At 42.0% G+C, this 24,405-nt stretch overlaps 4 protein-coding genes across 4 annotated transcripts; all 4 read right to left on the bottom strand.

Annotated features, from left to right (window-relative positions):
* Positions 1-3,998: 3,998 nt before the first annotated feature.
* Positions 3,999-5,561, bottom strand: LOC137297388 (uncharacterized). The gene is made up of 3 exons (XM_067829390.1): positions 5,521-5,561; positions 5,068-5,196; positions 3,999-4,542 (listed from the first exon to the last, which is right to left on the bottom strand). Exons 1-3 carry the CDS (start codon positions 5,559-5,561, stop codon positions 3,999-4,001), a joined length of 714 nt encoding a protein of 237 aa, XP_067685491.1.
* Positions 5,562-6,340: 779 nt separating this feature from the next.
* On the bottom strand, positions 6,341-11,021 carry LOC137297048 (uncharacterized). Its single transcript, XM_067829002.1, has 5 exons — positions 10,991-11,021; positions 9,870-10,785; positions 7,769-7,983; positions 6,862-7,007; positions 6,341-6,531 (listed from the first exon to the last, which is right to left on the bottom strand). Exons 2-5 carry the CDS (start codon positions 10,045-10,047, stop codon positions 6,381-6,383), a joined length of 690 nt encoding a protein of 229 aa, XP_067685103.1. The 5' UTR covers positions 10,048-10,785; positions 10,991-11,021; the 3' UTR covers positions 6,341-6,380.
* Positions 11,022-15,029: 4,008 nt separating this feature from the next.
* Positions 15,030-17,438, bottom strand: LOC137296718 (uncharacterized). Its single transcript, XM_067828548.1, has 3 exons — positions 17,256-17,438; positions 16,179-16,307; positions 15,030-15,653 (listed from the first exon to the last, which is right to left on the bottom strand). Exons 1-3 carry the CDS (start codon positions 17,390-17,392, stop codon positions 15,110-15,112), a joined length of 810 nt encoding a protein of 269 aa, XP_067684649.1. The 5' UTR covers positions 17,393-17,438; the 3' UTR covers positions 15,030-15,109.
* Positions 17,439-18,779: 1,341 nt separating this feature from the next.
* Positions 18,780-23,463, bottom strand: LOC137296723 (uncharacterized). The gene is made up of 8 exons (XM_067828554.1): positions 23,425-23,463; positions 23,006-23,043; positions 22,159-22,189; positions 21,779-21,953; positions 21,014-21,167; positions 20,213-20,427; positions 19,306-19,451; positions 18,780-18,970 (listed from the first exon to the last, which is right to left on the bottom strand). Exons 1-8 carry the CDS (start codon positions 23,430-23,432, stop codon positions 18,820-18,822), a joined length of 918 nt encoding a protein of 305 aa, XP_067684655.1. The 5' UTR covers positions 23,433-23,463; the 3' UTR covers positions 18,780-18,819.
* Between the last annotated feature and the right edge of the window lie 942 nt (positions 23,464-24,405).

The following is a 24,405-nucleotide window of genomic DNA, read 5'->3' as shown; positions in this document are numbered from 1 at the left end:
GAATTTGAAATGGACTAGTGACCAAGCTCAGGCTTTCTTTTGAGACTCTTTGAGAGTTATTTCCCCTTTCGCGCTTGCAAAATGTGAAGAAGGATGTGACCAAGGTCACGTGAAGCGTTTATATCTCATTGTTCTGATGGATAGTTTTCTATTACACATGTTTAATATAAATCCACATGGTGGTACATTTTCAGGACCAATTACTTTCACTTTAAGAAAGAACTATGAATGCATGACTGAAGTGTTGTGATTTAGATTCAGTATGAGAAATATTCGTAATGATAACAGATACAATACACCACATTTACCAAATCTTGGTAGCATGAAAATCTTCCACTAGCTCGTTGTGACGAATGAGTGAAACCTGTGTCACCCCGTTGTGCCATCTTAACCTTTTCTCTCCCTGGCGCCCCTAGCGGCGGGTTGTGACAAGAGAAGTTGTGATGGTTAATCCAGCCTTCTGTAATCTCCGTAGGGATAAAGGAGGCGACAGGGGAGATTATCCCTGTCACAAGGCTCCTGCACCCGACAGCAGAGATTAGGGATTAGAGGCGCGAGTTGTTGGACATGGGGCTGTGCTGAGTTGGCAGTGGAGGAGTGACAGGAACAGTAGGGGCTCCAGCTGGTAGACTTATAAGTTGTGTGCTTTTTTCGAGGGTAATACGCCTCTTTGTAGCAGTGTCATCTGAGTCGCTACAAACAGGCGTACATCTAACCGTATTACCCAAGGGGGAAACATACAACGTATTTATCTGAGAGCCTTGTTAAATGTGCAAATATCATTTTACTTCAAAGATCGCTACTGACTATATGACGTGTAAACAGAATGGCGTTTCTCGAATGGAGTTTCAAATCAGTGAAACATATTCTGACAAGCTTAAAATTGTTAATTATGTGAAGCTCAGTGAGCAAACAATTCAATGTATAAAATAGTTTAAATAAAGAAGTGAAAGTCAGTTAAATACATATGTACATTGTGAACTAAAAACCCAGCTGATCGAATGGATTTCGCACTTTGTGCACTGCATGCGTCACATTGTGATTTTCAGTCACGAAAGGGGAAGTAACTCTCAGTGAGTCTCATAAGAAAGTCGGGGCATGGCCAGGGCCCCTAGTTGCGGAGTACGCTCACGTTACATTTCTTGGTTTGTAACCATCATACCGTGTATGTGTGCGATACGGCTTCTCGGTGGAGTGTTAAAATGTTACCATGGCAGCGAGTAATATTGCTTCAAGTTGTCAGGCTCCTGGGAGAGAAATTGTTAATGTCTCATTGACCAATGAAATTAAAGTATTTTACATGTAGGTAAGATAAGCCTGTATATGGTATAGTGTACTACATGACTCAGTTATTGTTAAGCTAAAGTAGTTTGACCCTACCATGACCGTTCAATACTGGGAACACATCAGATTTCAACATGCATGTGTGAGTTATTTTGATACTCTGCACTATCACGTTGTGTAGTCTAATGGACAATGTGCTAACTTGTTAGGCACATGTGTGCCCAGGTGTGAGTCTCATTATTTCCATTAGTCGAAATTATTGTTAGTTAAACAGTTAAGAGAAGTGCGGTAATCAGTTTTGTTGGCATGGAGAACACATTACAGCAAATAAGATACACATCACTATCCAAACTGGTGCTCAAAGGCGCTTCAATCATAGGCTTGTGCAGACACGCGGGTTTTGAACTGATGTTTGCCGGTATCTTGAACGAGTTCAGGTTGTCTTAGTTTCTAAGGACAAATGGCAAAGAATTCCCCCAGAACAATTCGACCTTCCGGAATTCTCTGTCACCACTGAGCGTGGGTGCTCTTGGAACAATGAACCTTGCTTGATCCACCGGCAAACTGTAGCGCAAATAGGGTTGCGCAGCGTAGAGAATATGATCAGTCTTCTTACATGCGAGCGAAGCAAGCAAAGGTTGGCTACGTACTTCCCTCGCTTCGGATTGAAAAATATTTTCATGTCAAAATATAATTTCGCCACCATCAAAGGTACACTCCCATTTCCTCACTTGGTTGTGCTCTCAGATTTCCTACCCGATGTTTAATAATTACTCACGTGAAATATGTGTTATTCAACATTTTAAGCGCCACTTGTGGTATTCAGATCGTTCTTCGCATCCATTACCCCTACCAGCTTCCGGCTGAACGGAATGATGGAATAAGAATAAGCAGAAATTAAAAAGAAAATACCATATTGCCTAATTTTATCAATCCATGAACCTGTTGGAATTTATTTTTCTTATTTGTCGTCTCTATTATTAGACATTTCGTAACATTTATTCTACATGAAACACTTCTGGCGTAATGGGTGAATGCAGGGGAGGTAATTGTAAGTATTCCACATGGAATAATTCGTTCACTCCTTTGAACCGGAAGCTGGAAGGGGAATGGGGGTTAAAAGAACGGTCTGATATACCAAGAGCTGCGCTTAAAATGTTGAAGAAAAAAATTTAACGTGAGTAATTGTTCAACATGGGGTTGGGGATGTGAAAGCACAACCCAGTGAAGAAATAGGTGTATACCTTTGATGTTTGCGATATTGTATTTTGACATGAAAAACATTTTTCCAACAGAAGCGAGGAAAGTACGTTGCCAACCTTTTCTCGCTTCGCGCGCATGTAAGAAGACTGGTCATTTTCTTTATGTTGCGCAACCCATTTGCGCTACAGTTTGCCTGTGCTTGATCCGCAGACGAGGACTTATCTTTGAGATGATTATTACATCCGGCATATCGTGCCCCACCATGGGATTAGGAGACGCACGGGAAGCCAACAGAGACTGCTCAGAACTGGTGTACATGCATGTTTGTCTGTGTATGATTGGCATTCGACGACCTGTTGTTGTTGTTGTTGTTGTTGTTGTTGTGACTGACTTGGTCGCGTCTTTTGTAATAGATCCGCTTACAAACTCACATGCTCCTCCATATTGTATGAAAGCCTGTATTCATACCAAGTCTGCTGGCTTGACTACGACAGTATGGCAGTGTCGACTTCACGAGGTTGTGAAAGAGTTGTCTGGGACTGAGAATCAACACTTTAGTGTGGCAATGTCCAGGTGAAAGAGAGTTACGTTTGAGTTAAGCTGTGTGGGACTGAGAATCAATAGGTTAGTTCAGAACATATTCAAGCACCCACAGTGCCGTGTTGGTTGCATCTGTGAAACAGGTGACTACCATCAGTGAAAGGATAAGACGATAGGATGTGTTTCATCATAAAGTATCCACTGGTATTTCGCAAGAAGTGGAAACGATTGGCCCGAGCACATGAATCTGCGGAACGCTTTATACATAATCTGTCTTACTTGAATCAGTACTGTTCATATACGCACTCACGGCCTTCCGCTAACTCTGACACATGATCCAGTACGTGATGTGACATTGTAGACATTATACATTATAGAATGCTGCAAACAGACTCTAATATAAAAGAAGCTGTGCATCATATGTCTCCACTGCTCTCATTGACATGAACAGCTAGTATGCACACCTTGTGTAGATTCGAACCCGACAAATTGTTAACAGAACCCACTTACCTGCTTGCTGCTATTTAACTCGAATGAACGACCAACATGTATGTCTATAGCAATTACGATAAAAAAAACCACGTATCTTTAGAAATAAAAATATTTCTTCAGTCTTGGCGTAGGCGAGGAAAGCATTCAGTCAGTTACAGTTTCCTTAACCAACACTTGGCTGTTATATTATAAGTTAATTTAAGGATTCGAACGACGGCTTATACGTCGCTCCGTTTCACCCAAGAGGTGTTCAGTGAGTGACAAATCTGGACACGTGTCCTGCCGTCATATGATACACATTCATTCCACATGTTCGCCTACAGAACTTGTGAAGTGGGGGCAGCGCCATGTGAGGCAAACCCAATGCTTCAAGTCCACGAAGTAAAACAAATTATGGTGTTTTCTCGTGGTGATTTATTAGTACTTATACTGGTGATCTCATACAGCCAAAATTTGACAGAAATGACACGTGTCTGTTCCTATATAAAGTTGTTGTAGTAGTTGCCGAGAGTTGAGAGTCGGGCTGAGGTGAGGTCCAACAAACTATCCTGGGCCTTGGCTGCCCCAGTGCCGGCTACCCGACTGGCGTACCACGAATACCGGGCCACATAGTCAGCTCGCTCCAGACGCGGCAACATATCCTTCATGTAAGCAAGGATATGGTCAACATTATTGCTTGGACACGCAAATTCAGTCAACCATATTGGCTTCTTAAAATTGTCCCAGAGTTCCTTCAGAAAGTTCATAGTGGTGTCAGCTGTGCACCAGTACGCATGCGTGGCAATGTAATCTACTCGGCATCCCTTGCAGTGTTGAAAGAACTCGTGGTACCACTGGACGCCGTCCATTGTGCAGTGGTCAGAGTGACACCTGATGGCTGCCGGACCTACCAGGAGTTGGTTCTGTCTGTCAGCTCTGGCCTGTATCACCTTCCATGCGCTCGCCGCCTCAGCCGGACTAAGGTTGGCCTGCTTCTTGTGGTTGGGCTCGTTGAAGCCGAGGACGTACTGACTTGTGTCGTTACTGAAAATAGCCGTAGTTAATGTGATATCATTCAGTGAGTAAATATCGTTCTACACCACAGTCAGCAGTGTCAAAGTGAAATGTCCGGATCACACAAACCAGTTAAGAACAATCCATGCTACACGGTGCGGTGACAAGATATCCACCTTACTGGACATTCACGTGGTAAGCGGGACCAACTCTCGGACAAAATACAGGGCTCAGGTTGTTGGTTCACAAGAAGCCTGCAATGTGTGTGGTAAAGAACAGACACGTGATTTAACTAAACGATGTTTTAAGCAAAGGATGAAGTAAAAGATCCGGGATTCGAACCTACACTCTTACAGTCACCCACCTAATGGCGAAATGGCTGACTTTGCGCCCAAAAGGGTTATAGAAAGTGTACTTAAATGAGAAAGCGTAATTCCAAATATAACATAAGTTACAAGGAGAAACTGAAACCTGTAACTAGTAAATACACACATTATTACTTCTAAGAAGAATGCACCATGTAACTGCTGATAAGAATGATGGAAATATACCAACTGGAAGTATAAGGGGTGGTCAATATTCTTCCTCCATCCCCACACCATGGGTACCCTCCCTGGTCGGGTGATGTTGTGGGTGCAGTGCCCCACCTTGGCGTGGTACCAGGGAGTCTGGTTCCAGTCATACCTGCAACACGGGGGCACAGAGTCAAACTGAATCACTCTTTCAACTCAGAGCAAAGCTGCTTGCGATATGCATAACATACAACACAGGTGTACATTGTCAGACTGTCAGCGACACAGACAGTTATATGTAAATGTTTGTAGGAAAAGTAATCAAGGTTTACGTCTGATGTGCTCTTCTTACGTTGAAACACATATCACACACACACATGGGCAGGAAATGCAGATTGTAGAGACGCTTCGCGCAACCTAAGCTATTACAGTCACGTGCGACACAAGTAAAACAGGTTTAATGTTATTTTGCATTGGCTGTCCTCTGGCCCGTTACCATAACAACCACAGGTCTGTCAGATGCGGTGTCACCGTCATGTTACTGGATCATATGTAACTGTCTGAATATGAGCATCTATTCAATGACATCTTTTTGCATTCATGCCACGAACCAAGGTTGGAAATTTGCATCTAAAACCGACTCATCGTGTCCTTGTTCATTACAAAGATGTCTACATATTCACTCACATCCTTGAGTAACATTTGCAATACATTGTAGATGTGGATAGATGTGAAGGGCAGTGGTGTGCAGTCTTGTATTTAGGCAGAAGGATCAGGAAAGTGCTGCAAGGAGCTCAATATAGAATCGATGTTGACGTTTGCTTAGGTTTAAAGGGGAGTTAGGTCTTGTCTCTCAACTCACACCTTATGTCACCAGGAGACCAGCATTGAGTGTGGTCATCACTATGGATACACTGCTCAGTTATAAGTTAGTGCTGCTGAAAAGTCAATATTGCTATCAATGACTTAACTGCCATCATCACTACGCCTGTATTATAATACCCTGACCATGTATTGCTCTGCTGTCGTCATGTTTCATGTATTACATAAAGACTAAGATAGTTTGTACTACTAACGAAACGAATAAACTGAGAGAATTTGCTTGTTTAATTTGTTTGTTGAATACAGTCAGATCCTTCTTTATGCCTTTTGATATGAAATATGTCAATACTCCGTTTAATGTGCCAATGAGTTGATGAAGATTGGATGTAAAAATAGACTGGTTTTGCATTTCACGAATAAAGAATTCGGTTATTAGTCATTGTATTAGGACAAAATCCCCTCGACCAGCAGTATTAAATAAAGGCACGATTACATCCCTGGACATGTTTTATTTCGAGTTGTATAGTTTGCGGGTCAGTGTGTCTGACATATCTTCAGGTGACCGGGTATCTCCGGGTGGTTGTTGGTGTACGCGTACGATAAAACATCGAACAGCTGGGGGTCGTGCTGCTTCAGCCAGGCTCGCGCATGCGCCTCAGTGTCACAGTAGTAACTGTGCCCACATCTGAAACACAAACCTGACTTTTGATACAAAATGCTTTCGCATCCTTCCCCCAATGAACAAACAAACAAACAAACGTGTGTACGTTTTAATTCAAATTGTTTGCACAGTTTTTCTTGCCGGTTGATGATGAATTTCATGGAAACAGTTTTTCTTATCAAGAGTAAAACACAATGTCTTGCTTCCACATATGGCAAAGACACGTCATACACGGAAACCGACCAAACCACGCAACCGTTCAAGGAACACAGACGCGCTTTTTAAAAACTTGGTTTCAAGGGGTTTCCGAATATTTTCTAATAATAATTCCAATGATATAAGCATGTTACTCACTTGTTCATGCCCGCCGCACTAGTCTGCTGATTGACGTTGAAGAAGGCGGTAGAAGCCTCCGCGAAGTACTCTTTGTAGTTGCTCATAGCATAGGCTGAGTGAGTCCACAGTCCAGCTGACTTGGCGTGGTTGTAGGCTGCGACGACCTGGACGGGAACAGATCACGTTAGTGTCAGCATTAACCACATCTACACCACTGTTCAGTAGTCGGACCAATCTCATATGACACATACTTCAAATACAGTAAACAGAAGCGACATAACCCTGCCCGTATCCATGGGAAATCTCTGCTAAAACCAGAGTCGATTATACAACGCTGACTACACCATCAGTATGTATTTGTATCAACAGTATAACGATGTTGTTAGTAAACAATAGCACCTGAACCCGACAATCCAGTGATTGTAACAATGCCATAAGATGACATAGAATGTTTTATGAATTATTATAAGATAGTGATGTAAGAGATGCTCGCAAAAAAGGTAGCCTACTTAAGGAGTATCCTGCCCCACATGTGGCAAAACCAGTTTGTGACCGCGCTTTAGCCAAAACGTTCAGATGATAAGTTCGATGTTAATAAATTAGTGGTGGATAGATAAATATTATTTGGTAGTTCCTTTCAGGTAAAAAAATGCATTTTAGGAGCTTCTAGGAGCAGGAGGAAACGATATGTGATGTTACGGTACTGCCGTATACACTTTTTATATAAGAATGGCTTCTTGGTGGGTGGTAAGGCCCAGATTCGACGAGGCCGCTTGAGGTAACAACCATGGATGTTGCTGGCTAGATAACAATCCATGGAGCTGGGAGTCATTACCACTGACATCATCAGGTGTAATGTACATACGTGTTATCCATCGTCTCCTCCCGCAGGCAACAAATTTTATATATATTTTCCCTAACACACCTTGTGATTGTAGGTGGAATCCAGGCCATATTTCTGAACACCGTGACCGAACTCATGAACCAGGATGTTTTCTTTGTGATAGTGAGGGTCGTGGGCCGTGCACAGGACGTTGTCGTCTAGGACAAGGGCTCTACCGGTCCCATCAACCCCTCCGAGGGACTCCCACTTCCGGCCGTCAGTTGTACAGGTGTGAGAACAGTGGCCAGCGCATGTACCTAGGATATGAAAGTCAAATGTTGTAGCGAAAGAAGGAATAAAACCCAGCTCACTCGAACACACACGTCCCAAGACGTAATACAAGTATACCACTTACAGAAAGTGTGGGAACACCCTAAAATTTGAGTCATACATAAGTTTAAACATGGTGAGATCATTGATACTCTAAGTAGATGTAACGTTTTCCTGCTTCATGGCACCTTTAACGACGTTAGGACATGCAATGAAGCAACTGATTAAATATTTGTTCAGTTTTAGTTAAATTATAAATTGTCAAAAACAGCGAAAAACCAGGATTCTGAAACATCCTAACACCATGGGGGAATGCAATTTCCAGACACAACAGCCTAGCGTATGTGGAAGACCGACTTCCCATGCACTTTGCTGGCAACTGGGCACTAGCAGTTGTGAATTGGTACCGGGCTTGGAATCAGTTGCTTCACTGCATGTAACATGTCGGTGAACATTCCCATTAAACACACGAAAAGTGTAAACTATCGTATGGTATAAGTGGCCTCAGCATATTTAAGTTTATGTATGACTAGCATGTAGTATACAGTATGGTTCAAAATTATTGAGAATAGCTAAAGCATTTCATATTATTAAACGAGAACAAATCAGATAAAATTGAATGTATTGTAAAAGTGAACTGACCTTTTCATGTTGTGTAGGTAACAATTTAATATTTTATCAAGTCTCCTTGAGCTTCACGGCACAGTCTAAGACGGGTAGGCATACTTCCTATCAGAGAGGTTAGTGTCTCGTGAGTTATGCTGTCCCAGTATCGGACCACTTCTCTCTTCATGTCTTCAAATTTTGTCAACCCCTTTTGATTCACACATTCCTTCATCATCCCCCAAATGTTCTCAATGGGATTTAAGTCAGGACTATATGCAGTAAATGGTAATGCAGTCACATCTTTCTCCTGAAACCACTGCTTGGCATGTTTTGCGGTGTGTTTAGGATCATTATCTTGCTGCAAAATCCAGTCATTTCCATAAAACAAATGTGCACTTGGAAGGAGAAAATTATCAAATATGTTAGTGTAGCGTTGACTTGTCAGATTTCCCTCAAACACACACAGCGGGGTCGTTCCTAATAAGGATATCCCTCCCCATAGATGAAACTTTGGGCTGTATTTAGGTCGTCGATACAACGGTGCTGACGCAGACTTTGTCCATATTTTCACATTATTGGGATATACCCATATTGCTCTTTCATCAGTAAAAATCACATTTTCCCAGTCAAAGTTATCATGTGCCAAACACCACTCAACACGCCTGTCTTTATGTTCTTGTTTCATGAGAGGAGAAGGAATTCCAGTCTTTTTCTCCCATCCAAGATCAATCAAATTTCTTCTAACTGTAGATTTTGATACAACTGTTGATCCCCTTTCTATCATTTCATAAATGATGTTGGAGATGCTTGCCCTTTGCTTTTTAGACGCTAAAATTCCCAGCCGGACGCGATCTGAGAAGTCCAATTTTCTGGGTCTCCCTGCTCCTTTCTGGTGCCCCAAATCCTTTCCCTCTTTAAAATTCTTCCTAATCCTATACACAGTAGAAAGAGGAGTTCCTGTTCTCTCTGCCAATGTATTTACATCATCAATTCCTTGATTACACAACTCAAAAATCAACCTTCTTTTATCTTCAGCAGACATTGTTGACAGTGCTGAGGAAAATGACGTCTGCTACAAATTCAGGGGAGGTAACTCTAATTGTACTATCCTCAGTAGGCCAAGATGAGTTACCTCCCTTATACCATTACTTAGTTTTAAGTATCAGTGAATCAGTTGAGGTGTTAGGATAGCTCAAAGTAAGAAGAAAAATTCTCAATAATTATGAACCAGACTATATTTGCAACATGTACATAGTCGACACTGTACCTTTGCAGTCCGGAGTATCTTTCAGATGATAGAATTCGGGGTAGATTGTGATTTTCTCTGCCTTTGTAAAGACTCCTACTGTGGATTTCCCAGCGAGCCTTGAGAACACCGCTGTTGGCATGTGACGAGACTGTAAACTGACGACCAGAGCAGCCTGCAGCAGAGCAAAACTAACCATGATGATGATGATGATGATGATGATGATGCATCACACATTTGGATCACTGGGAGGCTTCTGTGATGAATAGGACCCGGTAGTCACGGGTTGGAGTGAGAGCCGACTTGAGAAGCACGGGAGTTCAAGTGACCTGGTCAACCATGGACTGACAGTGCCCATGTTAGTTTAGTCACTGTTTGAGGAGATTTGCAGGCCGGCATGATAGATCCCTTGACGCAAACACGATTCCTGAAACAAGCCTTCCTGAGAAATTGGTGGCCATAATATACAAACACGACACATCTAAATCCGAGAGCATGTTCAGTGCCAGAGCAATTACATGACTGTAATGCTGTCAGTAAATTCACAAAGTCTTGAAGTAAAGTAGACAAGTCCATGACTTTCAACTCGCGCCAGCTTTTCAAGTAGATGCACTTTTCCTTCACGCGAGGATTATTTTGTGTAATTAATTATTATGTTTTGCGTTTTAGACATTCTTTTGAGATAACTCGCCAGTAAACGCGTGAGAAGAGCTCCAACTTCCAATCTAGCAGTTTTTATCCAATTTAAACCATTGAGTTGACGGAAACATACACTTTACCGCGTATACTGCACTGTCTGAAGAGTGCGGACTTCCGGCGATTTCTATCCAGTGACCCGAAGATGACCCCACCTTGACCTACATACTTGACCTTGAACCCTGCCGGAAGTGCCAAGCGAGATGAGGGAAGACTCTCCAGAAACTTGTAATCCTCAAGGCTGAAACATATTGTTTAAGGTGCCAGTCTGCTAAATATCGTGTGGACGATACTCGAACACACAACAGTAGAGTAGTTGTATTATATTTAACTGGTGTACGCATTTCATGTCCCATTCTCGGGTTAGACGTAGAAAATGTTCACCGACGGTTCTCGTTAGACATCCTTTTCCTGTTTTACTGAAGAATTAATAACTTGTGTCTTACCTTAATCTGGGTAAGTCTTGTGCCAGAGTACCTACATGAGAAATGTTTTGCTAGAACTGTTATGAAAAATGTTGTGAACAAAGAAAAACACCAATGCATTTAAATTTCCTTTACATTTCCTCAAGATTTAACAGCCAGTTATGCATTACTGACTTTGCTGATGCTAGAACGTTTGCTACAATTGATCGTAATCAATTCGCATAAAAAAACTAAAACTATTGTCTGACCCATTTAAAATTTCAAATATAGGCGAACTATATATATTTTGCTCAGCGTTCAAAGCGAGGTTGGATGTAGCCTACCACAGAGACCCTGACACAAATATTTTCATGAAAGCCCATGCTGGTCTAAAATATGTGGCAAGTATATATTTCCTCAGTTTATCTGCCCTCTTTTTAACTGTATTTTGTGATTATTTTTAAGACCAGTATTTTTCTGTAAAACATGTTCATTTCGGAGACTAGATGTTAGTCTAGGCTGATTACTCTATTTTTCAACAACCAACCTACCTGATGTTAGTATATTTTAATATAAGGGCAATGCCCGTTTTGACTGTCCACAGAAGCAGATTCCAGTTGGTGCAAAGCGCGGAGAAACGAGTGTGAACGTACCACTGCTCTAATGCTAGAACATGCCTTTCACAAAATCCACTAGCGTACCCTGTAAATGGCCTGTGAACAAACTAGACATCAAGTTGACCAAAACGTCTAGTTCTTACAGTTCTATATCCTTTAAACCATCGAACGTTAGGTAGTGGTTGTTCCTGCAAGTACGAGGGAGTTATTTATAGGTAACAGACCGACTGTTGGTAACACGGGTATGAAATGAAGAAGTGTAGACCTTTACCAGCAATGGCGGCCAGAGCTACACTGACTACCTGCAACCTGCAACCTGCAACAGAAATACAATCTGTTATCTTACCTAACCTTTTCACGAATTTATTATTCAGTAATGTTTTTGATATGCAACACAAACGAGTTTAATTTGCCTTAAATTGAATTATTTTACAGACCAGTCTCAACTGTTTGTGATTAAACTGAACGAATGTTATGCACGACTGATGTTATACAGAGATAGTGTTAAAAAGGTGTTATACAGAAATATTGTTATACGTTGGTAATGTTATGTAGATGTTCTGTCACAGGTAATTAATATTACTCAAAGACGTATACTAAGATTATGACAGGTGTATTACATTCACATAGACACAATGCTTGAGACTGTAAATATTGCAGATCATGCTACACAAATGTGAAAATGTAAACTGGAAGACGGTATTTACCACTCCATACTGATCGGTCCTGTGTGAATATTGTGGAAGTCCGCACTAGTTCACGCACCTGTTACTTTACATGCTGATAACGAAAACGCTGTATAATTCATAGAAAAAGGCGGTATGTGCATCTTGGGTAATATTAGGATCTCCTTGACATTTCGCACACAGATCTGACCATCAAGATCCCGACCCAAGAGGAGTGCTTACAACTTCAACCTTCGCTCTATTAATGAGATTATTTCCTGGGGAACCAGGTTTAAGTCAAATGAAATGTCATTCTGATTACTGTTACCCACACGGAGAACGAACAGGTGGCAAGATACAGAAGTCGTACCACATACGTAGGTCGTATATGGTTGAAATGGGCTGTGCGGGTTTGATGCCCGATTCGATGACTTCGATCTGATAATCTGTCACTCTTATTGGCATCAACAATTACTGTATCCCTAACGTTCAATTAACAGTCTTATCACACATAATATGCCTCAAGTGCTTGAAGGTTCTTGACTTGACTATTAATAGTTTTAAAATACTGAGCACAGGCCATTAATTCGCTCTAAACTAGATTATGGCTCCGTTGTTTATTGCATAGCCTGCAAAAATAATTGTGAAATTTTAGACTCTATCAACTGCCAAGACCTGATTCTCTGTCTTGAAGATCTTCTTTAGGAAGTATGTATGTGGAGGTAGATGTACCTCTGCAGTCACAGATGATCATCTGGACATAATGTATCACACATGTTAGCAATAAATCCAATTTTCGGACGGATCCAAGGATGATGGCAATGTTGCCATTGTCACAGTCACTGGAAGCAAGGCAGTCTCCTCATGAATCCCAGACGTTTAGATCAGTTTTCACTCGCTGAATCGATCATCCTTTAGAACTTTACAAGGATCTTTCTATTCCCCAATATGACATCGCCTTAGCTACCGGGGCACGTTCACGGAGCAGGTAGCACAAAATCCGATGCTACAGATGTTCCCCCAATCGCAAACGTTATACTCCGCAAGTGGGGGTTCGAATCCCGGACTCAACATTAAAAGTACTGAGAGAAAGTGTAATCTCAAATATTTCAAATGCCACACTTAGCCACTTTCGGCAACAATCTGTGTTAGGCAAAACGTGAAGCCAAAGTTTCAATAATTTTCCCAAACTGAAACCCAACCATATTTACACTCTCAGTAACTCACTGACATGACTGACACATTGCACGAAACTAAATTTTAACTCCCTGAAATAAGTTAAAGATGTTGTACATATCATTCATATTTATTTGCTGAGAAGCACGTGCAATTTTACCTTGACCTTCAAATCACTAGCTCTTCTGGCACACAGCTAGATGACTGGGAATATCAGGATGGTTGTTAGTGAAGACGTAGGTGAGCACGCCGTACAGCTGGATGCCGTGATGGTAGAGCCAGTTTCGAGCTGCGTTCTCACCTGCGTTCTCAGCCTTTTCTCGCTTCGCGCGCATGTAAGAAGACTGGTCATTTTCTTTATGTTGCGCAACCCATTTGCGCTACAGTTTGCCTGTGCTTGATCCGCAGACGAGGACTTATCTTTGAGATGATTATTACATCCGGCATATCGTGCCCCACCATGGGATTAGGAGACGCACGGGAAGCCAACAGAGACTGCTCAGAACTGGTGTACATGCATGTTTGTCTGTGTATGATTGGCATTCGACGACCTGTTGTTGTTGTTGTTGTTGTTGTGACTGACTTGGTCGCGTCTTTTGTAATAGATCCGCTTACAAACTCACATGCTCCTCCATATTGTATGAAAGCCTGTATTCATACCAAGTCTGCTGGCTTGACTACGACAGTATGGCAGTGTCGACTTCACGAGGTTGTGAAAGAGTTGTCTGGGACTGAGAATCAACACTTTAGTGTGGCAATGTCCAGGTGAAAGAGAGTTACGTTTGAGTTAAGCTGTGTGGGACTGAGAATCAATAGGTTAGTTCAGAACATATTCAAGCACCCACAGTGCCGTGTTGGTTGCATCTGTGAAACAGGTGACTACCATCAGTGAAAGGATAAGACGATAGGATGTGTTTCATCATAAAGTATCCACTGGTATTTCGCAAGAAGTGGAAACGATTGGCCCGAGCACATGAATCTGCGGAACGCTTTATACATAATCTGTCTTACTTGAATCAGTACTGTTCATATACGCACTCACGGCCTTCCGCTAACTCTGACACATGATCCAGTACGTGATGTGACATTGTAGACATTATACATTATAGAATGCTGCAAACAGACTCTAATATAAAAGAAGCTGTGCATCATATGTCTCCACTGCTCTCATTGACATGAACAGCTAGTATGCACACCTTGTGTAGATTCGAACCCGACAAATTGTTAACAGAACCCACTTACCTGCTTGCTGCTATTTAACTCGAATGAACGACCAACATGTATGTCTATAGCAATTACGATAAAAAAAACCACGTATCTTTAGAAATAAAAATATTTCTTCAGTCTTGGCGTAGGCGAGGAAAGCATTCAGTCAGTTACAGTTTCCTTAACCAACACTTGGCTGTTATATTATAAGTTAATTTAAGGATTCGAACGACGGCTTATACGTCGCTCCGTTTCACCCAAGAGGTGTTCAGTGAGTGACAAATCTGGACACGTGTCCTGCCGTCATATGATACACATTCATTCCACATGTTCGCCTACAGAACTTGTGAAGTGGGGGCAGCGCCATGTGAGGCAAACCCAATGCTTCAAGTCCACGAAGTAAAACAAATTATGGTGTTTTCTCGTGGTGATTTATTAGTACTTATACTGGTGATCTCATACAGCCAAAATTTGACAGAAATGACACGTGTCTGTTCCTATATAAAGTTGTTGTAGTAGTTGCCGAGAGTTGAGAGTCGGGCTGAGGTGAGGTCCAACAAACTATCCTGGGCCTTGGCTGCCCCAGTGCCGGCTACCCGACTGGCGTACCACGAATACCGGGCCACATAGTCAGCTCGCTCCAGACGCGGCAACATATCCTTCATGTAAGCAAGGATATGGTCAACATTATTGCTTGGACACGCAAATTCAGTCAACCATATTGGCTTCTTAAAATTGTCCCAGAGTTCCTTCAGAAAGTTCATAGTGGTGTCAGCTGTGCACCAGTACGCATGCGTGGCAATGTAATCTACTCGGCATCCCTTGCAGTGTTGAAAGAACTCGTGGTACCACTGGACGCCGTCCATTGTGCAGTGGTCAGAGTGACACCTGATGGCTGCCGGGCCTACCAGGAGTTGGTTCTGTCTGTCAGCTCTGGCCTGTATCACCTTCCATGCGCTCGCCGCCTCAGCCGGACTAAGGTTGGCCTGCTTCTTGTGGTTGGGCTCGTTGAAGCCGAGGACGTACTGACTTGTGTCGTTACTGAAAATAGCCGTAGTTAATGTGATATCATTCAGTGAGTAAATATCGTTCTACATTACAGTCAGCAGTGTCAAAGTGAAATGTCCGGATCACACAAACCAGTTAAGAACAATCCATGCTACACGGTGCGGTGACAAGATATCCACCTTACTGGACATTCACGTGGTAAGCGGGACCAACTCTCGGACAAAATACAGGGCTCAGGTTGTTGGTTCACAAGAAGCCTGCAATGTGTGTGGTAAAGAACAGACACGTGATTTAACTAAACGATGTTTTAAGCAAAGGATGAAGTAAAAGATCCGGGATTCGAACCTACACTCTTACAGTCACCCACCTAATGGCGAAATGGCTGACTTTGCGCCCAAAAGGGTTATAGAAAGTGTACTTAAATGAGAAAGCGTAATTCCAAATATAACATAAGTTACAAGGAGAAACTGAAACCTGTAACTAGTAAATACACACATTATTACTTCTAAGAAGAATGCACCATGTAACTGCTGATAAGAATGATGGAAATATACCAACTGGAAGTATAAGGGGTGGTCAATATTCTTCCTCCATCCCCACACCATGGGTACCCTCCCTGGTCGGGTGATGTTGTGGGTGCAGTGCCCCACCTTGGCGTGGTACCAGGGAGTCTGGTTCCAGTCATACCTGCAACACGGGGGCACAGAGTCAAACTGAATCACTCTTTCAACTCAGAGCAAAGCTGCTTGCGATATGCACAACATACAACACAGGTGTACATTGTCAGACTGTCAGCGACACAGACAGTTATATGTAAATGTTTGTAGGAAAAGTAATCAAGGTTTACGTCTGATGTGCTCTTCTTACGTTGAAACACATATCACACACACACATGGGCAGGAAATGCAGATTGTAGAGACGCTTCGCGCAACCTAAGCTATTACAGTCACGTGTGACACAAGTAAAACAGGTTTAATGTTATTTTGCATTGGCTGTCCTCTGGCCCGTTACCATAACAACCACAGGTCTGTCAGATGCGGTGTCACCGTCATGTTACTGGATTGGTCTGTTACACCAACAAACACACCGACTTCCTGCACACATCGGTTGAGGCCCAGTACGACACTGAATGTGAGAGACCCTCACAACGGCGAGCATTCAAGAATATTCACTTATACTGATGTGTGTATGCACTTGTGTTTTTTGTCCGCCATGCCACATAAATACCATACCGCAATACAATATGGATGCCCGACTCTGGAAGTATTCTACAGTAGTCGCTCTCACCTTGTTCTCTTCCCTCAATGGGCACCCGTGGACATGCGGGTTAGAACAGGTCTTCATGCTTGCCACAAAAGGCGACGATGTTTGTCATAAGCGGCACCTCTGCTGACACATATCATCGGTTTCCAAATGCACAGATCGATGCTTATGCAGTTGATCACTGGATTGCCTGGTCCAGACTCGATTATTTACAGGCCGCAGCCATATAGCTCGAATATTGCTGAGTTCGGCGGAAAACTATCGCACTCACTCACGCGTCAGTGTGTGGGATATGTGGACAAATATGTCTATACAAACAACATTTCACGTAGAGGAAGCGACAACTGAAATGACCAGACAATCGTGTCTCACCACCATGCTATGTTGGTGAAGGCGTCGGTGTCTCCACATTGGTAGTTGGTCTTGGAGATGGCGGCCCCTTTCTTGTAGGAAGCAGTGGTCAGACTGAGGAGACTGACCAATACACAAAGTGTAGACCAGGTTGTCATTGCACGGCCACCAAGAACAGCAGATAGCACTGGCTGGAAAGTACACAGCTGTGATTGTTGGCAGATATCATTTTGTCACGAACATGACACAGTTAGCAACAGGTAAAAAATGGCTCCCGTCAGTATCACGACATTCACTGGAAATATAATAAACAACGGTTATTTCGAACGCAGTGGCTATTAATGCTAGCTGGTTATCGCCATAGTTCGTAATAAGCGTTTCGAGTGAAATATGCAGCAAGTATCGCTGTATCGAAGTGTTATTAGTGTCTTAGTAATTACGTAGCATATTGCAGCATTTTTCTGCCATGAAAGAAAAAAAAAACATTAAAAAAACTTGTTAACACAACAACTCTTGTGAGTAAGTGAGTGAGTATTGTGTAACGCTTCACCTTCTGTTTAACGCTATCAGGTTGGATATTCAATAATATACAGTCAAAGCTAAGAGATGAAGTGTCCGGAAGCCCGAGATCCGCATCACGAGATGACACAGTTCGCCAGCTCACACAACATACACAACCTATCACTGTGGACGTTTTCAAACGTGCGTTTTCAGTTGGGGTAGGTCACTGTCCATGTCCATTGCATTCTGTTCATCCCGTGCAAGTTTCCAAGTTTCATATGTAACTGTCTGAATATGAGCATCTATTCAATGACATCTTTTTGCATTCATGCCACGAACCAAGGTTGGAAATCTGCATCTAAAACCGACTCATCGTGTCCTTGTTCATTACAAAGATGTCTACATATTCACTCACATCCTTGAGTAACATTTGCAATACATTGTAGATGTGGATAGATGTGAAGGGCAGTGGTGTGCAGTCTTGTGTTTAGACAGAAGGATCAGGAAAGTGCTGCAAGGAGCTCAATCTAGAATCGATGTTGACGTTTGCTTAGATTTAAAGGGGAGTTAGGTCTTGTCTCTCAACTCACACCTTATGTCACCAGGAGACCAGCATTGAGTGTGGTCATCACTATGGATACACTGCTCAGTTATAAGTTAGTGCTGCTGAAAAGTCAATATTGCTATCAATGACTTAACTGCCATCATCACTACGCCTGTATTATAATACCCTGACCATGTATTGCTCTGCTGTCGTCATGTTTCATGTATTACATAAAGACTAAGATAGTTTGTACTACTAACGAAACGAATAAACTGAGAGAATTTGCTTGTTTAATTTGTTTGTTGAATACAGTCAGATCCTTCTTCATGCCTTTTGATACGAAATATGTCAATACTCCGTTTAATGTGCCAATGAGTTGATGAAGATTGGATGTAAAAATAGACTGGTTTTGCATTTCACGAATAAAGAATTCGGTTATTAGTCATTGTATTAGGACAAAATCCCCTCGACCAGCAGTATTAAATAAAGGCACGATTACATCCCTGGACATGTTTTATTTCGAGTTGTATAGTTTGCGGGTCAGTGTGTCTGACATATCTTCAGGTGACCGGGTATCTCCGGGTGGTTGTTGGTGTACGCGTACGATAAAACATCGAACAGCTGGGGGTCGTGCTGCTTTAGCCAGGCTCGCGCATGCGCCTCAGTGTCACAGTAGTAACTGTGCCCACATCTGAAACACAAACCTGACTTTTGATACAAAATGCTTTTGCATCCTTCCCCCAATGAACAAACAAACAAACAAACAAACGTGTGTACGTTTTAATTCAAATTGTTTGCACAGTTTTTCTTGCCGGTTGATGATGAATTTCATGGAAACAGTTTTTCTTATCAAGAGTAAAACACAATGTCTTGCTTCCACATATGGCAAAGACACGTCATACACGGAAACCGACCAAACCACGCAACCGTTCAAGGAACACAGACGTTTCTTTTTAAAAACTTGGTTTCAAGGGGTTTCCGAATATTTTCTAATAATAATTCCAATGATATAAGCATGTTACTCACTTGTTCATGCCCGCCGCACTAGTCTGCTGATTGACGTTGAAGAAGGCGGTAGAAGCCTCCGCGAAGTACTCTTTGTAGTTGCTCATAGCATAGGCTGAGTGAGTCCACAGTCCAGCTGACCTGGCGTGGTTGTAGGCTGCGACGACCTGGACGGGAACAGATCACGTTAGTGTCAGCATTAACCACATCTACACCACTGTTCAGTAGTCGGACCAATCTCATATGACACATACTTCAAATACAGTAAACAGAAGCGACATAACCCTGCCCGTATCCATGGGAAATCTCTGCTAAAACCAGAGTCGATTATACAACGCTGACTACACCATCAGTATGTATTTGTATCAACAGTATAACGATGTTGTTAGTAAACAATAGCACCTGAACCCGACAATCCAGTGATTGTAACAATGCCATAAGATGACATAGAATGTTTTATGAATTATTATAAGATAGTGATGTAAGAGATGCTCGCAAAAAAGGTAGCCTACTTAAGGAGTATCCTGCCCCACATGTGGCAAAACCAGTTTGTGACCGCGCTTTAGCCAAAACGTTCAGATGATAAGTTCGATGTTAATAAATTAGTGGTGGATAGATAAATATTATTTGGTAGTTCCTTTCAGGTAAAAAAATGCATTTTAGGAGCTTCTAGGAGCAGGAGGAAACGATATGTGATGTTACGGTACTGCCGTATACACTTTTTATATAAGAATGGCTTCTTGGTGGGTGGTAAGGCCCAGATTCGACGACGCCGCGTGAGGTAACAACCATGGATGTTGCTGGCTAGATAACAATCCATGGAGCTGGGAGTCATTACCACTGACATCATCAGGTGTAATGTACATACGTGTTATCCATCGTCTCCTCCCGCAGGCAACAAATTTTATATATATTTTCCCTAACACACCTTGTGATTGTAGGTGGAATCCAGGCCATATTTCTGAACACCGTGACCGAACTCATGAACCAGGATGTTTTCCTTGTGATAGTGAGGGTCGTGGGCCGTGCACAGGACGTTGTCGTCTAGGACAAGGGCTCTACCGGTCCCATCAACCCCTCCGAGGGACTCCCACTTCCGGCCGTCAGTTGTACAGGTGTGAGAACAGTGGCCAGCGCATGTCCCTAGGATATGAAAGTCAAATGTTGTAGCGAAAGAAGGAATAAAACCCAGCTCACTCGAACACACACGTCCCAAGACGTAATACAAGTATACCACTTACAGAAAGTGTGGGAACACCCTAAAATTTGAGTCATACATAAGTTTAAACATGGTGAGATCATTGATACTCTAAGTAGATGTAACGTTTTCCTGCTTCATGGCACCTTTAACGACGTTAGGACATGCAATGAAGCAACTGATTAAATATTTGTTCAGTTTTAGTTAATTATAAATTGTCAAAAACAGCGAAAAACCCGGATTCTGAAACATCCTAACACCATGGGGGAATGCAATTTCCAGACACAACAGCCTAGTGTATGTGGGAGACCGACTTCCCATGCACTTTGCTGGCAACTGGGCACTAGCAGTTGTGAATCGGTACCGGGCTTGGAATCAGTTGCTTCACTGCATGTAACATGTCGGTGAACATTCCCATTAAACACACGAAAAGTGTAAACTATCGTATGGTATAAGTGGCCTCAGCATATTTAAGTTTATGTATGACTAGCATGTAGTATATTTGCAACATGTACATAGTCGACACTGTACCTTTGCAGTCCGGAGTATCTTTCAGATGATAGAATTCGGGGTAGATTGTGATTTTCTCTGCCTTTGTAAAGACTCCTACTGTGGATTTCCCAGCGAGCCTTGAGAACACCGCTGTTGGCATGTGACGAGACTGTAAACTGACGACCAGAGCAGCCTGCAGCAGAGCAAAACTAACCATGATGATGATGATGATGATGATGATGATGATGATGCATCACACAGTTGGATCACTGGGAGGCTTCTGTGATGAATAGGACCCGGTAGTCACGGGTTGGAGTGAGAGCCGACTTGAGAAGCACGGGAGTTCAAGTGACCTGGTCAACCATGGATTGACAGTGCCCATGTTAGTTTAGTCACTGTTTGAGGAGATTTGCAGGCCGGCATGATAGATCCCTTGACGCAAACACGATTCCTGAAACAAGCCTTCCTGAGAAATTGGTGGCCATAATATACAAACACGACACATCTAAATCCGAGAGCATGTTCAGTGCCAGAGCAATTACATGACTGTAATGCTGTCAGTAAATTCACAAAGTCTTGAAGTAAAGTAGACAAGTCCATGACTTTCAACTCGCGCCAGCTTTTCAAGTAGATGCACTTTTCTTTCACGCGAGGATTATTTTGTGTAATTAATTATTATGTTTTGCGTTTTAGACATTCTTTTGAGATAACTCGCCAGTAAACGCGTGAGAAGAGCTCCAACTTCCAATCTAGCAGTTTTTATCCAATTTAAACCATTGAGGTTGACGGAAACATACACGTTACCGCGTATACTGCACTGTCTGAAGAGTGCGGACTTCCGGCGATTTCTATCCAGTGACCCGAAGATTGTTTAGAGTCCTTGATGACCCCACCTTGACCTACATACTTGACCTTGAACCCTGCCGGAAGTGCCAAGCGAGATGAGGGAAGACTCTCCAGAAACTTGTAATCCTCAAGGCTGAAACATATTGTTTAAGGTGCCAATCTGCTAAATATCGTGTGGACGATACTTGAACACACAACAGTAGAGTAGTTGTATTATATTTAACTGGTGTACGCATTTCATGTCCCATTCTCGGGTTAGACGTAGAAAATGTTCACCGACGGTTCTCGTTAGACATCCTTTTCCTGTTTTACTGAAGAATTAATAACTTGTGTCTTACCTTAACCTGGGTAAGTCTTGTGCCAGAGTACCTACATGAGAAATGTTTTGCTAGATCTGTTATGAAAAATGTTGTGAACAAAGAAAAACACCAATGCATTTAAATTTCCTTTACATTTCCTCAAGATTTAACAGCCAGTTATGCATTACTGACTTTGCTGATGCTAGAACGTTTGCTACAATTGATCGTAATCAATTCGCATAAAAAAAACTAAAACTATTGTCTGACCCATTTAAAATTTCAAATATAGGCGAAATATATATATTTTGCTCAGCGTTCAAAGCGAGGTTGAACGTAGCCTACCACAGAGACCCTGACACAAATATTTTCATGAAAGCCCATGCTGGTCTAAAATATGTGGCAAGTATATATTTCCTCAGTTTATCTGCCCTCTTTTTAACTGTATTTTGTGATTATTTTTAAGACCAGTATTTTTCTGTAAAACATGTTCATTTCGGAGACTAGATGTTAGTCTAGGCTGATTACTCTATTTTTCAACAACCAACCTACCTGATGTTAGTATATTTTAATATAAGGGCAATGCCCGTTTTGACTGTCCACAGAAGCAGATTCCAGTTGGTGCAAAGCGCGGAGAAACGAGTGTGAACGTACCACTGCTCTAATGCTAGAACATGCCTTTCACAAAATCCACTAGCGTACCCTGTAAATGGCCTGTGAACAAACTAGACATCAAGTTGACCAAAACGTCTAGTTCTTACAGTTCTATATCCTTCAAACCATCGAACTTTAGGTAGTGGTTGTTCCTGCAACTACGAGGAAGTTATGTATAGGTAACAGACCGACTGTTGGTAACACGGGGACGAAATGAAGAAGTGTAGACCTTTACCAGCAATGACGGCCAGAGCGACACTGGCTACCTGCAACCTGGAACAGAAATACAATCTGTTACCTTTTCACGATTTTATTATTCAGTAAAGTTTTTAATATACAACACAAACGAGTTTAATTTGCCTTAAATTGAATTATTTTACAGACCAGTCTCAACTGTTTGTGATTAAACTGAACGAATGTTATGCACGACTGATGTTATACAGAGATAGTGTTAAAAAGGTGTTATACAGAAATATTGCTATACGCTGGTAATGTTATGCAGATGTTCCGTCACAGGTAATTAATATTACTCAAAGACGTATACTAAGATTATGACAGGTGTATTACATTCACATAGACACAATGCTTGAGACTGTAAACATTGCAGGTCATGCTACACAAATGTGAAAATGTAAACTGGAAGACGGTATTTACCACTCCATACTGATCGGTCCTGTGTGAATATTGTGGAAGTCCGCACTAGTTCACGCACCTGTTACTTTACATGCTGATAACGAAAACGCTTTATAATTCATAGAAAAAGGCGGTATGTGCATCTTGAGTAATAATAGGATCTCCTTGACCTTTCGCACACAGATCTGACCATCAAGATCCCGACCCAAGAGGAGTGCTTACAACTTCAACCTTCGCTCTATTAATGAGATTATTTCCTGGGGAACCAGGTTTAAGTCAAATGAAATGTCATTCTGATTACTGTTACCCACACGGAGAACGAACAGGTGGCAAGATACAGAACTCGTACCACATACGTAGGTCATATGGTTGACCTGAGCTGTGCGTGTTTGATGCCCGATTCGATGACTTCGATGGGATAATCTGTCACACTTATTAGCATCAAAATTTACTGTATCCCTAACGTTTTGAACAGTTGCGTTGATTGGTTAGATTTCGTGGATGGTTTCAAATTTCTATTTAACCTTCAGTTAACATTCTTATCACACATAATATGCCTCAAGTGCTTGAAGGTTCTTGACTTGACTATTAATAGTTTTAAAATACTGAGCACAGGCCATTAATTCGCTCTAAACTAGACTATGGCTCCGTTGTTTATTGCATAGCCTGCAAAAATAATTTTGAAATTTTAGACTCTTTCAACTGCCAAGACCTGATTCTCTGTCTTGAAGATCTTCTTCAGGAAGTATGTATGTGAAGCTAGATGTTCCTCTGCAGTCACAGTTGATCATCTGGACATAATGTATCACACATGTTACCAATAAATCCAATTTTCGGATGGATCCAAGGATGATGGCAAAGTTGCCATTGTCACGGTCACTGGAACCAAGACAGCCTTCTCATGAATCCCAGACATTTAGATCAGTTTTCATTCGCTGAATCGATCATCCTCGACACTTTAGAACTTTACAATGATCTTTCTATTCCCCAATATGACATCGC

The sequence above is a fragment of the Haliotis asinina genome, chromosome 9, assembly GCF_037392515.1.
Source record: "Haliotis asinina isolate JCU_RB_2024 chromosome 9, JCU_Hal_asi_v2, whole genome shotgun sequence".
Classification (NCBI taxonomy): domain Eukaryota; kingdom Metazoa; phylum Mollusca; class Gastropoda; order Lepetellida; family Haliotidae; genus Haliotis; species Haliotis asinina.
This window is presented reverse-complemented; position numbering and strand designations above follow the sequence as displayed.

Bases quoted from the DNA above. Each gene is read 5' to 3' on its own strand.
- LOC137297388 (XM_067829390.1), bottom strand. From the start codon at position 5,561: ATGACGGTGACACCGCATCTGACAGACCTGTGGTTGTTATG. The intron at 5,197-5,520 runs GTAACGGGCCAG...CCCGTGTTGCAG, and splicing joins ACAGACCTGTGGTTGTTATG to GTATGACTGGAACCAGACTC. The intron at 4,543-5,067 runs GTTGGTATATTT...GGCTATTTTCAG, and splicing joins GACCACCCCTTATACTTCCA to TAACGACACAAGTCAGTACG.
- LOC137296723 (XM_067828554.1), bottom strand. The intron at 21,168-21,778 runs GTAACGTGTATG...GCTCTGCTGCAG, and splicing joins CAGACAGTGCAGTATACGCG to GCTGCTCTGGTCGTCAGTTT. The intron at 19,452-20,212 runs GTGTGTTAGGGA...GTTCCCGTCCAG, and splicing joins ATTCCACCTACAATCACAAG to GTCGTCGCAGCCTACAACCA.
- LOC137296718 (XM_067828548.1), bottom strand. From the start codon at position 17,392: ATGACAACCTGGTCTACACTTTGTGTATTGGTCAGTCTCCTCAGTCTG. The intron at 16,308-17,255 runs GTGAGACACGAT...CCCGTGTTGCAG, and splicing joins TTCACCAACATAGCATGGTG to GTATGACTGGAACCAGACTC. The intron at 15,654-16,178 runs GTTGGTATATTT...GGCTATTTTCAG, and splicing joins GACCACCCCTTATACTTCCA to TAACGACACAAGTCAGTACG.
- LOC137297048 (XM_067829002.1), bottom strand. From the start codon at position 10,047: ATGGTTAGTTTTGCTCTGCTGCAGGCTGCTCTGGTCGTCAGTTTACAG. The intron at 7,984-9,869 runs GTACAGTGTCGA...TTCATATCCTAG, and splicing joins AGATACTCCGGACTGCAAAG to GTACATGCGCTGGCCACTGT. The intron at 7,008-7,768 runs GTGTGTTAGGGA...GTTCCCGTCCAG, and splicing joins ATTCCACCTACAATCACAAG to GTCGTCGCAGCCTACAACCA.